Consider the following 14,315-nt stretch of genomic DNA (forward strand, 5'->3'; position numbering starts at 1 on the left):
GTTGCTTGAGACAAACGAGCATATTAAGCTACTCCAAAAGGAAAATTATTTTAATAAAGATGATGGAAGGCGTTGTTGGTGGGTTGATTTTGTTTTGTTTTGTTTTTTCCCAAAACAGTAGCAAGGCTGAGTTCATCACTCAATTGGAATGAAAGAATCCTCTTTGGAATTTTGGCTGGCAAGTTTCCAAGAGATCAAGGGGCCCTACGTCTCTGAGGAAGACTACTTTTAATTGTCCCAGTGCCACTGAATTCCAGTCACCAAAAGGGAGTGAAAGTCTAAGAAATTCCTATTAACACAAACTATTTGTTTCATATTTATGTGAATTGTTGTTACAAAATAGGCATACTTTGCATTTAGAATCAAGACCAGAAGATTTTACCCTAAATGTGCATGTTTGGACTTAGGATATAAATACACCCTAATGCGCACACACACGTGTGGATCTATGTGGACGTGCCCATACATTCATATTTCTACACAGACCATAAATCTTTCTCCTTTCCTAATTCACTTTTAAACTTCTTTCCCTCTTTTCCCCTTCTCTCTTTCACTTCCTCTCCTTTCAAAGTTGGATTCAGAATTGTTAAGGTATGGTGATGAGGCAGAAGCCTGGAGAACGTAAGAGACTCTTAAAGTGGAGTAGAAGGGGGTTTGCAGAAAGTTGGACAAAAAAGGGAAAAAAAGGGTTGTTATCTAACAACATTGGATTCCTTGTTTGCCCACCTTGAGCACAGTTCTAAGTGACTGTGATCCTATCCAAATTTCCTCACTGCAAAACACTATCAAAAAGCACATTGGTAGAGTAAGGAGTTACTCAAGGTTCCCTCCACCTTGTAATTCTAAAATAAATAAAAGTGACAGTTGGGGTTTTGTTGTTATATTTGATCCCAATATTAAAAATGGGATCTGTAACTGGGACTGACGTGTCTGGATGAGTAATTCACAGAATCAGAGGATTCCTGCTTCTGGGAAGGATGTAACCAATGCTCCCACTCTAGCAACTAGAAAAAAGAGTGGATAAATTACAAAAAGCCTACTTTAAATAAAGCAGAGTGGCAGGACGCAGTGGGTACTGGGTATACTGGAATTCCAGATCAGGGCAAGCCCTTCCAGGGTGTGCAGACTATCACCAGACTATCCCCTAAAAGGGGGAGGGCAATGGAGTTGTGTCTGATTGGGCATGAGGATGGAGGAAAGGAAATCAGTGAGGATTCTGGCAGTCAGATGAACTGAACGGAAACGTAAAATATCCAAAATGAGGCCAGTTTTCCCCTAAAGGACTCATGCTGAATTCTGGCAGATCAGGTGGGAGGCAGGGGAACAAGGGCTTTGAAAGGCAGAGTGAAAGTTCCCATAATCTCCTGATGCGTTAGAAGGACGAGGTCTGCCTCAAACACATAAAGCAACTGAAACTCTAACACATTACTAGGAGGAGGATAAATTAGTGCTGCCATGTTGGAAACCATCTTTGACAGGATCGAGTAAATATATACACACTATGACCCAGCAATTCTGCTCCTGGGGATCCACCCAAAGGAGATGGCATACAGCGACCCAGAAATTTGTACAATATTCACAGCAGCTTTCGTTGTAATAGCCCAAACTGAGGGGAAACCCTAGTAGAGCTGATAAATGAGTAGTGGTATATTTATGTAACAGACATAGCAAATAAAAAAAAAATTACCACTATTTGCACCAACATAAGTGAATCTCACAGACAAAAATGTTGAGGAAAAAGGGCAAAAAAAAAGTATATAGCATGATTCCATCTGTATGACATTCAGAAATAAGCAAAATTAATCTATAATTATATAGGTCAAAATAGTGGTTAGCTTTGTGGAAGGATCAACTGGCAGGGGCCTAAGGAAACGTGCTTGGGTGCTGGAAACGTTCTATGTCAATCTGGTGGCACTTATTTGGCTATAAACACACATAAAAATTCATCAAGCCGTACAATTGCATGAAAACTCAATAAAAAATACAAAAATACCCCACCTAGAATCATTTAATTTTAGAACCAGAAAGAATCTTAGTGATCATCTTAACCAACTTTTATTTTACAGATTTGGAAACCAAGTCTCAAAAAAATTAAGATGCTTATTAATATCATAGAAGTAACTGATTCATTTGCTCAACAAGTAACTACTGGAAGCTCACTCTTTGCTGACATCTTATTAAGATACAGGTTAATCAAGACAGGCACATTACCTGCTTTCAGGTAGCCTACAGTTTAGCTGCAGAAACAGAAATTAAACAAATAACCTGAAAATAAATATGCAATTGCACAAGGTGATAGAAGTTGCAAAGGACCAGCACAGTGTGTTTTTTAGTGATCGTGCCTGGAGCACGAGCCCAGCTCCCCCGACTGACAGAGCAGTGCGCTCTGGTTCCAACATCCCAGGCTTTCCCCATAAACTTTGAACTTTTTAAAAACTAGGAGCAACTTATAAATCTACATGAATTTCTCTCTCCAGATTTCCAAGAGCAACCGTTAACTATAAAGCATCAGCAGAACAGTAAGTAAACGTAAAAGGATGACTCTCTCAAGACTTGTTAGTAAAGACTCAAACTCAGCAGCAAAAGCACCGCTCAGATTACTGGACTTGAAATTTGCTTCCTTGTTTGCTAAACCTCAGTTTTTTTGTTACCCATTAGCCAATTTAGAAAACAGAACTGAATCTCAAGACAACCAAGATCTCCACAGTAGAATTAAAACGCACGACGAGTCTGACTTCTTAACCAACTCACAGTCTGCTACTTGGGGGTTTGTGTTGAAGATGCCAGCTTCTGCTCGGTATGTTTGAGGCGAATTGTCTCTCCAGAAAGGCTGTTCCAATTTGCCTGCAACCAAACACAAGGCATTAGTAACCTCAGTTTTCTTTGATAAGCAGCACTTATAGTACCGTCTTAAGTTTGGTTCCCGGAGAAAAGCACGCTCTAAGATGAGGATTTGAGTGAAAGTAGTTCATTGGGGAGCTCACCCTAGGAAGCACCGGGGGGAAGATGCTGGAGTGAGAGAGATGGAGGGAAGGGCTGGGCACTCCTGGGGCTTGCCAGGCTGGAGCCTGCTGGGAGGGTGTGAACCTCGGGGTTGGCCCACTGAGAGACAGGAGGCTGGCGCATCATCGTTTGAGGGCTGCACCTGGGCACTTTGCTCCCTGGTGCTTCAGCTGCCCCTCGTGTGGGCTGAGCACACAGGCAGAAAGTGACAGCGCTTTGCAGTCAGAAGCCATCTGTGCAGGGGAAAATGGCAAATACTGAGGGACTGTGCATGGCCACCACCAATTCAGCTAATGGAGCATTAGTGCCAGAGGGTGCAAGGACACTGACTCTTAGACACAAGGCTCAGGCATGTAGGGGAAGCACTGGTTCAATGGTTAAGTAGAAACCACCTAAGAGAGGATCTCAAGCACAAAAGGAACCTGCTTTAAAAGCTGAAAAGCAGTATGTGAATAAAGCTATTCTTCTCTTCTGTCACTACTTAGACCATGGACCGTCTGTAGCCTACATGTGATAGTCCACAGAATTACTTTTCTTAATGGGAAGATCGCCCTGGGTCTTCACGTGCTGCAAGTCTTGTGGTCTGTTTCAATGAAGAGTGAGTAAATAGTGGTCACACGTGGAATCAAAGAAATACACACATACATACACATACACACATATAAATTAATTCATTTTTTATTATTTTTATTGAAGTATAGTCGGTTTACAATGTTGTGTTAATATCTGGTGTACAGCATAGTGATTCATTTATATATATGTATATGTGTATATATATATATATTCCTTTTCGTATTATTTTTTATTATAGGCTATTCCAAGGTATCGAATATAGTTCCCCTGTGCTCTACAGGAGTTTGTTGTTTATCTATTTTATATGCAGTAGTTAGTATCTGCAAATCCAAAACTCCCAATTTATCCCTCTTCACCACGTTTCCCCACAGTAACCATAAGCTTGTTTTCTATGTCTGTGATCAATTCATTTTTAATGTAATGAAACAAAAAGAAACTAAAATGGAAACCAAAGGACTTGCTAAACTTTAAATAATCTTTATTATAAGATATCATTTTCTAATACCTTCCTCTAAGGTTAAGGAAAGGGAGTACAAAGTCAGTTAAGAGACTGGTATCCTCGGGGTTTTTTAGCCAGATCATTCAACTCAAGATCAGGTAAGTTCTCTTCCTTGAACGGATGAAGTCATCAGCACAATGTCAAGTCCCCTGTCCCATCTCCTGATGTTTGCAAGGTGCATTTCTATGCTGTCAAGACATGACAACTCACACTCGTTTCTTTAACCCCGGTTTCACAATTCCGTCACATTCACTTGCTATTTAAGTGAAAGCACTTCTCCGCAGCCCTTGCAGTGCGGCTTCCGGACACCTAGGTTCTTTAGATCTGTCTCCAGTTGTCTGAAGTTCCTGGCCAAGCAGCTTTCCCAGGAAGAGCCCCTGGTTTCTGTTTATGCTCGCCTTTGTTCTGGAGCGACGTCTTGGCTGGGAGTAGCAGCCTTCCTTCACACTCGCCTCCAGAGCTACTCTGTAGCCTTCCCTGCATGTCAGGGTGTCACGTGTCGCTGTGAAGTAGTCGGATGCCAGCCTCAGGTTTTACCTTTGTAAACAACTAGCTCTCAGCCTACAAGTTTCAAGGGTGTTTCTTTTATTCTGGAAATATTGCTGTTGAGCCTCTGTATCCATTTTCCTAGAATAATGAGGCGATGCTTTTTAATACATATTTTCTTTCCTTTCTGACGTCCCGTCTTTTCCCATTTCTGGAAGACAAGGTTGTCACTTCTGTCTGAAAGCAGCCCCTTCTTCTCTGTCCAGTGTCTTCCCACAGTCACTCTCCCTACGCCCCAGCCGTAAGACGAAGGTTAAGGGCACTCACTCACTCGTCCTGCTCCACACCTGGGTCAGGATTCTGCGCCTTCTGAGGACTGAAGGGAAAAGCAGCAACTTTGCAGACTCTCATGATTTTCCACTTTGTTCCCTCTGGAGTTTCCCCTTTTTTCCCCTCACTCCCACTTTTTGAGGGTGATGGCATTGAGCTTTTCCTGATGATGATTTTTGCTGGTCCTTTACCATATGTTACATATCTTATTCTGAAAGGTGTATTTATTGTTCATCTTAACATAGATATCCCTGAAATTTACATTCTTAAGCTCTCCAGCTAACTCCTATGCCCGCAAAGATCAGTGATTTATGTATTCTTACGCCCAGCAGTACTTCTCACACTTACCCTCTCTGAGATTCAGACTGACTTTATCTGCAAAAGGAGAATAAAATCGCTGTACACCTGATATTAAAATAATATTGTAAATCAATTATACTTCAATTAAAAAAAATTTTTTAAAGTAAAATCTTCCCGGCTACACCTGAATTGTGAGGTTGTGACAAGATACAATGAGTTAATGTGTAGCAATATATTCAGAAAATGTTCTCACACTCACGAGAGCCCACATTGTTACTGTATTTCCCACTTTTTTGTTACATAAACTGAAGAATTACTTAAACTGAAGTATTTAGTTTTTATACCTGCTCGGGTACTAAAGTTGCTAAACTAATTACCAGATTTTTCAGAGATTCCAGTCTCTACTGTATTTTACTTAGAATAGTTGTTACCATGGATATATTTAAAATTCCCTCCTCTTTGTAGGTTTTTAAGGGGACCTTAAACCATGAAAATAGTCTGAGTGGCATAAATTCAGTGATTATTTCTGAACAGTTGATTCATTTACTTGCAACGTGAAACCACATCGTAAAGGAAGACTGAACCACCAGAAGAGAAAAGAGGAATAAAGAGGAAGCTCCGGCAGCAGGAAGCTGCGTTCTGTGGATTTACAGTTCTGTTCACAGGGGTAGGTGACCACAGAAAAGCAAAGCAACACGGAAGAATTTCCCTCCCCAGTTCTACCCCAGGGACGGGCAAAGCCCAGGACAAACCGCTAAGCCCGCAGAGCTGGGAGGCCCACGTGCTTCTCACTGTCTAGGAAGCCAGGGAGGTGAAGGGCGTTAAAAGCGTGTTCCCACTAATTCCTGAAGCCAGAAGCTCTGTGCTGGTCTGCGACCATAACCAAGGGGAGGCCCGTCTTGATCTTATACCAAGTGAAGTTCTGTTCCCCCCTTTGAAACCCAGTAACTTTGCACCGAGACAGAGAGAAGCAGGAGTTTAACAGATGCATTTATTTTCACGGCTGGGTTTTCTTAGGACTCAGCCAACGTGGCGCCTACCTCTTGCGTGCAGGGACTGATGACTTTTTCTCCTTCCAAGAACTGACCGTGTCTCCATTTCTTTTCTTGCTGTTGACTTTCCATCTCAGAAAGATCATGAAAGACCCTTGGCTTTCCAGATCTACTTACCTTTCCTTCCTGAGAGCAAAAGGCCACTTCTCAGCACATACCATTTTCTGTTTAAGCCTTAGGAGCCCCCACCCCACGGCCTTCCTCAGTCAGTGACAATGGAAGCCCATGAAAGAAGCCCTTTCAGGGTCACAATAGCTAGAGGTTTGGAAAACAGCCTTGGGACCACGCCTTGTGGTCCCATATAAAATGAGCCAAACAGCAGGGCGAAGAAAACTTTGCTTAAAATGACAGCATATTTCGAAGCTGGATATATTTTATTTATAAACAACATTTAGATACAGAGGTTAATCAGATATTCTCAAAGATCCCCAAGGTATTGGCACAGACACACCAGAAAGGAAAGCGAATGTGCTTACGTGTCTCTGCTGCGTAACAGCTAGCTCCAAGGCTGCTTATACCCAGACATCTCGGCAGACAGGGAGCCAGACCCCTTGCAAACCACAAGCATTGAGTTATTTTATTTGTGGATACCCCTGAATGCTCTCCCTTGATACTTCACTCCTATTCCCTGTAGTGTACACTCACAGCACATCAATGATGACTTCAGGTCAACTCAAACTCATTTTTCCATTGTCATGAGTACTACTACAAGTATGAGTAAATCATATTTAAATATGAACCCCTCTGCTCCCTCCCACAGACATTCTCCCTGTGAACTCACTCCACCTGTGTGTCGTGTCAGACAGTCTAATAGAGCTGATAGGGGACTGTTTTCATCCATCCATCAATCCACTCTGGAAAGTGTAACATATTGGAATTTTAGAAATCTATCTTAATATCAGTCACATTCCATATGCTGATACTTTGCTTTTAAGAAAACCATCAAATGTAGACCTTGATATGCTGAAGCCAAACGGTTTCTAACAAAGGTCAAATTCTTCCTCTGTCCCCAGTAGCACCAACTCAAACTGTTGTGAAGCCCTGGAAACGGGACTCTAAGGACAACAGAGGGCGGTGCGTCACCCACACGCGGGCGGGGCGGGTCACTCTGCTGCAGCAGAGATGGCTTCATCCACTGGCACACACGTTTCCAGAGCTGCATTCACATCACGGCCGCTTTGTTTTCATGTTTCAGGGACGGGAGAAAATGATTCTTCCATTTTAAGTGTCATTCATTCCTGATGTGTATTATTTTCACAATTTCAAAAACATGGAATTTGTGGATGGGGAAAGAGAAGTTCCTTCTGTCGAGGTGCTAGTGCAAATGCATAGCTTGGTGGCAACGTGGCAATTCACAAGGCCCTAGAGCTCCCCACAAGGACAGTGCACCCCCAGATCATACCCAAGTCTGTCTCCAGGATGCAGTCCACACTTCTAGGTGTTCTTCGTGGGGCTCCTAACACTGGCAACTCATGCATACAGATTCGTCCGTCTTATTTTCATCTTGAGATGGAAAAAGAACTCCACAATATTTCCAAAGGATTTCTGCACAGAGAGTAAATACCAGCTATCAGACAGTTAAGAGAATTGAGACTGCGTTCTCGAAAAGCTAAACTCCTTCTTCTTTAAAAGTAACAGGAACACATGCTTTGGTACGATTCTGAGGGACTAGGTCTTAGAATTTGCCTTTGCTGATTTTGACCTTGGACCTGAACCCACTTTATTACAGCCTTCAATCCTATATTTGAGGAGGATTGAAACTCCATTCCCTTACCTTTCCAGCACATCTTTTTAAAATATTATGAGGATCACAATGCAGCACTCAGTATCAGCAAAAAAGACTGCGGGTTAAATTCACAGAAAAAAATGCATAAAAGGCAAACATAAATCAAGCAGACAGAATCATTCTCTTTTAAAAAAAGAACTTTAAAAATGAATGTGCTGCAAAACTACTTTTGCAATTACAGTGTGGTGTCTGGCCCCACTACGTTTCAGAGGCGCTGCACTCATACAAACAGAACCATCTCACGCACTTTTTCACAGCAGGGCCTCCCAGCCAGGGGCTAGTGCAAATTCACTCTACTACTGGGTGCAGGTGACACTGGTTTGCTTTACTGGCAACGTTTTGGTGACGTGTCCTATACTAAGAGGAAGGCTGGAAACCAAGCGTGTGACAAGGGCCAGGTCCACCGTGCTACTTCTTTTCGTGCTTCTTGGTTAACTCCCCCACGCCCGGCTGGCGGCTGCCCCGGCCGTCACTGGTCCTGGCCTCCCTCCGCCGAGCCTCCCGGGACACCTGGTGCACAGCCTGCAGGATGGCATTCTGCACGATCTGTCTGCTGGCGCTCTGCAGCTTCGCCTCCTCAGGCTCGCTTCCAGGCTTCTCACCTAGCCAAACACACGAGAGGAAGGGAGGTGAACAGCACAGCATCAATCTGGGGAACTGTGACAGGCGAGGGCAGGTAGGAAAGGAGGGGCTCAGACTACGTACGCGCCCTGGGGGCCAAGTAGTAGTGGGCGGCCCTGGACAGCAGGGACCTATTGTCTCCTGTCTCCCTTTCTCGCAGAACCTCCATTTGTTTGCCCCGCGAAGCGCCACATATATTCACAACCTCCTGGAATCCTCCGCTGGTGGGGGTCACGAGGCATCGTCCTGGCCAGTGAGGACTCTGGGCAAGTTTTTGGAAAGGGACTGAAGGACTCAGGCCCCTCCTGCATCCTCCCCTTCTTTCTGGGCGGGATGCAGGCATGATGCCTTTAGGTGCCGCGGCCGTCTGACAATGAGCCTGGAGATGAAAGCCAACATTCTGGGCATGACTGGGGAGAGAAAACAGAGCCCAGTTTTGAAAGCATCATTCAGCGTCTGCACCAGCCCTGGACTATGTACTTCTGGACTTCTCTGAAGATGAGATAAACAGACTTCTTTTTGTTTAATCTGCCATTAGTCAGATTTTATGTTACTTGCAGTCAAACAGATGCCTAAGAGCCATAACATCACTGGGGCTGGAGAAGGACAAATTATTACCGAATTCATATTAAGCCCAATGCTGCTCCTGTAACAGCATCCCAAGGACTGAACCATTCAGTCATCAGATCTCTGATCTAGAACAGGGGTTGGCGCACTTCTTCTCTGGAGGACCAGACAGGAAACATTTTAGGTTTGTGGGCTACATAACCTCTGTAACAGCACTTCAGCTCTGCTGTTGTAACGTGAAATCAGCTAGAGACGATGTATAAACGAATGCCATGGCTGTGGTCGGTCCAATAACTATGTTTACAAAAAACGGCTGCAAGCCAGATCTGGCCCACGGGCCAGAGTGTGCCACCCCTGGTCTAGAATGGTGGAATTTTTCTAATTAGAAGGCAGGCGGTCCACTCCACCTTGATTCTTCTCCTTCTTAAAACAAGACAAAACCCTTGCTTTTACCTGGACAGCTGGGTACCTAGGTACAGCTAAGTTCTTACCAGTGAGGTGGAAGTTCTTTAGAAGGGGGCAGGAGGGTAAAGACCCTCGGCGCTCTTCCACCCCACTGCCTGCAACTCGGACACAACCGTTGTCTCCACGGGGCTCTTGCTAACATGAGGGAACCTTTAGGTTGGAAATCATTTTCAGGGATTTGGGAGGAAAAAGTTAGAAGGAGGTTGAGAACCCAGTGACCAAGAAGCCACCATCTCAGTCCTCGGCTGCCTCACTTCAGGCCTTTCACATGTTGGAGAAAAATAATGTATCTTATTTGAGGCACTATTATTTTGAAACTTTTATTATACAGCAAAATTATTACTAACTCACACGTGGCAGAACGACCATGAATCCAACACTGGACTAAAGCACAGTTGTGACGATTTTAAACGCCACCTGCTTATATTTGGAGTGACACACAGAATGGGCATCATTCCTTATTCAGAATCATCCCCTCCGATGTCTTCTCTAAGCAGATATGCTGATACCATAAAAATGTATTTAAAATGGGGGTGGGGGACTTCACCAGGATTGATTCATTAACAACAGAACTTACACACCCGCAAGAGAGAACATCACGTAAGAGAATATTGCATCACTCCTGAAGACCAGACGTATCTTGTCTCTTTAGACGTGTCATTGTCATTTATTCAGCATTTGTGTCACTAGAACCATCCCCTGCGGGATGTACAATCTAACGAATAAGGCAAGATGAATCTACTCAGAACTAAAGGATAACCCCCACCCCGCCCATCCCCCCAGAAAAGCAGAGTAAAATGAGCAATCTACACCAAACCAAGCAGAGAAGGGTCAAGTCGAGAGCCACAGTGTGTGACAGACCGAAGCTTAAAAGTGGCAGAGGACTCCAAACGCCCTCTGCAGGAAGGAGTGCTCTGTAACACTAAGAGACACCGAGGCACAGCAATTAAGAGTGCATGGTTCTGAAGCCCCGCAGAGCTGGGTCCCGTCCTTCGTGCCACTTACAGCCACATGATCTCAGGCAGGTCCCCTCGCCTCTCTAAGCCTCTCTGCACATCTGTGAAGTGGGCAAGCAGTACCTATTTTAGCATGGTTGCTAGAAAACCAAGTGCTATCACCCCTACTCAGCACTCAGGGAGGCTCCTGAGCGTTTAGTGGCCACGTTGCGCAGGGGCTGGGCTGGAGCCTGGGCGGCTGTACCAGAGAAACGCACGAGCAGAACAGCTCACACCAGGAGGAGTGCTGTTTGCTCTCTCCTGCAAAAGCCCAGAGGTTCTCCAGGGTGCAGGGGGCTCCGCTCCACCAGCTCGGCTCAAGAGTCCATCTCCCTCCATCTCACTGCTCTGACACGTCCCACAAATTGCCCTCCCCTGCAAGAGTGGAGTTTATGAACCAATATCCCATCTGGGGCTGAAAGGTAGCCAAAGGGAAAATGGAAGGCAAGGCATTTCCTTTTGAGGAGTCCTCATAAAAGCCACAAACATCACTCTGCTCACATTTATTGGGGGAAACTGAGTCACGTGGCCACATTGCCCCACGCAGGAGACTATGAAATATAGTTGCCAATCAGGTAGCCATACGCTCGGCTAAAACGTAGGGAGGCTCTATCGCTCAAGTGAAGCAGCACTGACTTCCACGCGAGGGCAAGGCCGAGCTGAAGAAGGAGAGTACACACGTGCAGCAGTCACCTCAGATGCCCAGGGAGCTCTGCCCACTAACACCACACAGCAGAAGCGCGTGGACGAACAAAAAAGCTCAAAAGGCCACGTCTGCTCCTGGAAAGAGTCTCTTAGCCAAACTAGATCTGTGTCAACTCCAGCGTCCCTGCTCTGGAGCTACTTTTCAGTCTTTGGGTGGAGAAAGGAGGAATCTAAGGATGAGAGCGAGATGAATTCCTTAATAATAGAGCCAGAGACAAGAAAGTCTGCTCTACATTTAGCTGTGACCTCATGTCCGAGCTAAATCGTCTTCCCTTGTCCATCCATTGTGAAGATAAACTGATTAAAAAGTCAAAGGCAGATGCTGTGCCGGGAGGGTCCCTTTGGTGACTTGTGGGGTGGCTTTACCCTCAACTGCCCTCATTAGCACTTTGCTCCGGGTCATGAATATCTATCCACGTTGGAGGGTGTGGGACAGAAAGAGTAGTAACCAGCTGGAACGGAGAAAGAGGAGGGTGAAAATGAGGGTAAAGGTCACTCAGAGCACGTAAAGAAGCAAAAAAAAAAGTTATATATGAAACCACAAGAGACCCTGCAGAGCCAAAGCAGTGCTGAGAAAGAGGAGCGAAGCAGGAGGCATCGCAATTCCTGATTCTAAGCTATTTTATGACACTGTATTAATCAAAACCATATGAAAGGTGCTGGCATCAAAACAGACACACAGAGACCAATGCAACAGAATCAAGAGCCCAGCAAGAACCCCAGGCAAAGACAGTCGACAATATTTAACATGGGAGCCAGAATATTCAGTGGAGAAAAGGCCGTCTCTTCAAGAAATAGTTCTGGAAAACTTGGATACTCACCTGTGAAAGAATGAAACTAGACCCCTATCTTGCACCACTCACAAGAATTAACTCAGAATGAGTTAAAGCCTTAGATGTAAGACCTGAAACCATACAACTCCCAAATGAACGCAAGTGTTTGGATGTGACGCCTACAGCACATGTGGGACGACATCAAAATAAAAGCTGCTGCTCCCCCCAAAAAATAAAAAAACAAAACAACTCCCCCAAAAAACAAAGATGGGAGGATATAGCTCAGTGGTAGAGTGCATGCTTAGCATGCATGAGGTCCTGGGTTCAATCCCCAGTACCTCCATTAAAAAAATTTTTTTTAATAGATAAATAAATAAATCTAATTACTTCCCCTGCAACAAAACAAAAACACTCAAAGACAAATAAAAAGCTTCTGCACAGTAAAAGAAATGATCAACAAAATGAAAAGGAAACCTACAGAATGGGGGAACATATTTGCAGATCATATATACAAAAAGAGTTAATATCCAAAATACGTAAAGAACTTATACAACTCGGTAACAGAAAAACAGTAATCCAACTGAAATATGGGCAAAGGACCTGAATAGGCATTTTTCCAAAAAAGATATTCAAATGGCCAACAGCTCCATAAAAAGATGCTCAACATCACTAGTCACCAGGGAAACATAAATCAAAACCACAATGGGATATCACCTCACATCTGTGAGAATGACTATCACCAAAAAAGGAAGGAGATAAATGCTGGTGAGGATGTGGCAAAAAGGGGGCCCTGGTGCGCTGTTGCTGGGATTTCAAACTGGGGCAACTACTATGGAAAATAGCACGGAGGGTCCACCAAAAATTAAAAAATGGGACTATCATATGATCCAGCAACTTTACTTCTGGGTGCATATCCGAAGGAAATGAAATCAGTATCTTGAAGAGAGATCTGCACCCCCACACTCAATGCAGCACTATTTCCAACAGCCAAGACAAGGAAACAACCTAAGTGTCCATCAACAGATGAATGCATAAAGAAGCTGTGAGATATATACATACACACATACATATGTTCACACACACATGCGCATGCACACACACACAGGAATACTATTCAGCCATTAAAAAGGAAGGAAATCTGCCATTGTGACAACATGGATGGACCTTGAGGATATTATGCTAAGTGAAATAAGTCAAGCAATGAGAAATACTGTATGATCACCCTTATATGTAGAATCTAAAAACAAAAAAACCCCAAAAAACCAAACTCACAGAAGAAGAGGTGGGGGGTGGAGATGAGGGAATTGGATGAAGGTGGCCAAAAAGTACAAACTCCCAGTTATAAGATAAATAAGTAGTGAGGATTTACTGTACGACATGACAGTAAATTATGTAGTTACTGTAGTTAACACCCTGTGGTGTAGGTGAAAGTTGCTAAGAGAAAATATCATAAAATTCTCATCACAAGGAAAAACCTTTTTTCTTTTTCTCTTTTCTCCCTTTTTTCCTTGTATTTGTGTGAGATGATGGATGTGAACTAAACTTACTGTGGTGATCATTTCACAGTGTAGGTAAGTCAGGTCATTATCCTATGCACCTTAAATTTTAACAGTGACGTATGTCAAAATATCTCAACAAAACTGAAAGATAAAAAGTGACGTAGACCTCAGATACACGTTGTGCTCTGGCACACAAGGAAAGGCACTCTCTTCTGCCACCTTCGATGTTTTTTTTGGGGGAGACGGGGGCTGTTACTACGGGGATACCTGTGTCACAGCCAGACACCATGAGAGTGTTTGGCTGGCTCTCACATTCCAGTTCCGAAACTGGAATAATCCACTACAGCTGCGGTGACTGGATTATCTAGATCATTCTCTGCCATTAGAGAGTCTCAGCTCTCCCTTTCTCCCCGCGTCTCCAACTTCACGGCGTTTACTTACCCCTGGTTCTGCTTATCCATGACGTACAGCGCTTTATGACTTTGCATACTGCCTCCTCTCTGAGAGCATTTCAGCTAAGATTCTGCCTTCAGCTGCCTGACTCTTGCCCCAGCTTCCACTGAAATTCCCAGGCGAGAACCTGAAAGACTCACCCCCATCATCCCTGAGATACAGCACTTCATGGCCGGCTATAGATTGAAGGCCCATGGCTCATTCTGAC

General features: G+C 44.2%; 1 protein-coding gene across 6 annotated transcripts in view; it reads right to left on the bottom strand.

Annotated features, from left to right (window-relative positions):
• Positions 1-1,659: 1,659 nt before the first annotated feature.
• Positions 1,660-14,315, bottom strand: part of AKAIN1 (A-kinase anchor inhibitor 1) — a 62,440-nt gene continuing 49,784 nt past the window's right edge. For 4 of the 6 annotated variants that reach the window (XR_010378708.1, XR_004132373.2, XR_836883.3 and 1 more), the window contains exon 3: positions 8,493-8,631. Coding sequence is in view for 1 of the 6 variants with exons in the window: in XM_010976376.3 (XP_010974678.1) it covers positions 8,438-8,631 (194 nt within the window). In the remaining 5 variants the exon portion in view is untranslated. Of the gene's footprint in view, positions 2,845-6,598; positions 8,632-14,315 lie in introns of those variants that run through there. The other 2 variants (XR_004132374.2, XM_010976376.3) reach the window with 2 other exon arrangements.

Source organism: Camelus dromedarius, chromosome 32 (genome assembly GCF_036321535.1).
Source record: "Camelus dromedarius isolate mCamDro1 chromosome 32, mCamDro1.pat, whole genome shotgun sequence".
NCBI classification, from domain to species: Eukaryota; Metazoa; Chordata; class Mammalia; order Artiodactyla; family Camelidae; genus Camelus; species Camelus dromedarius.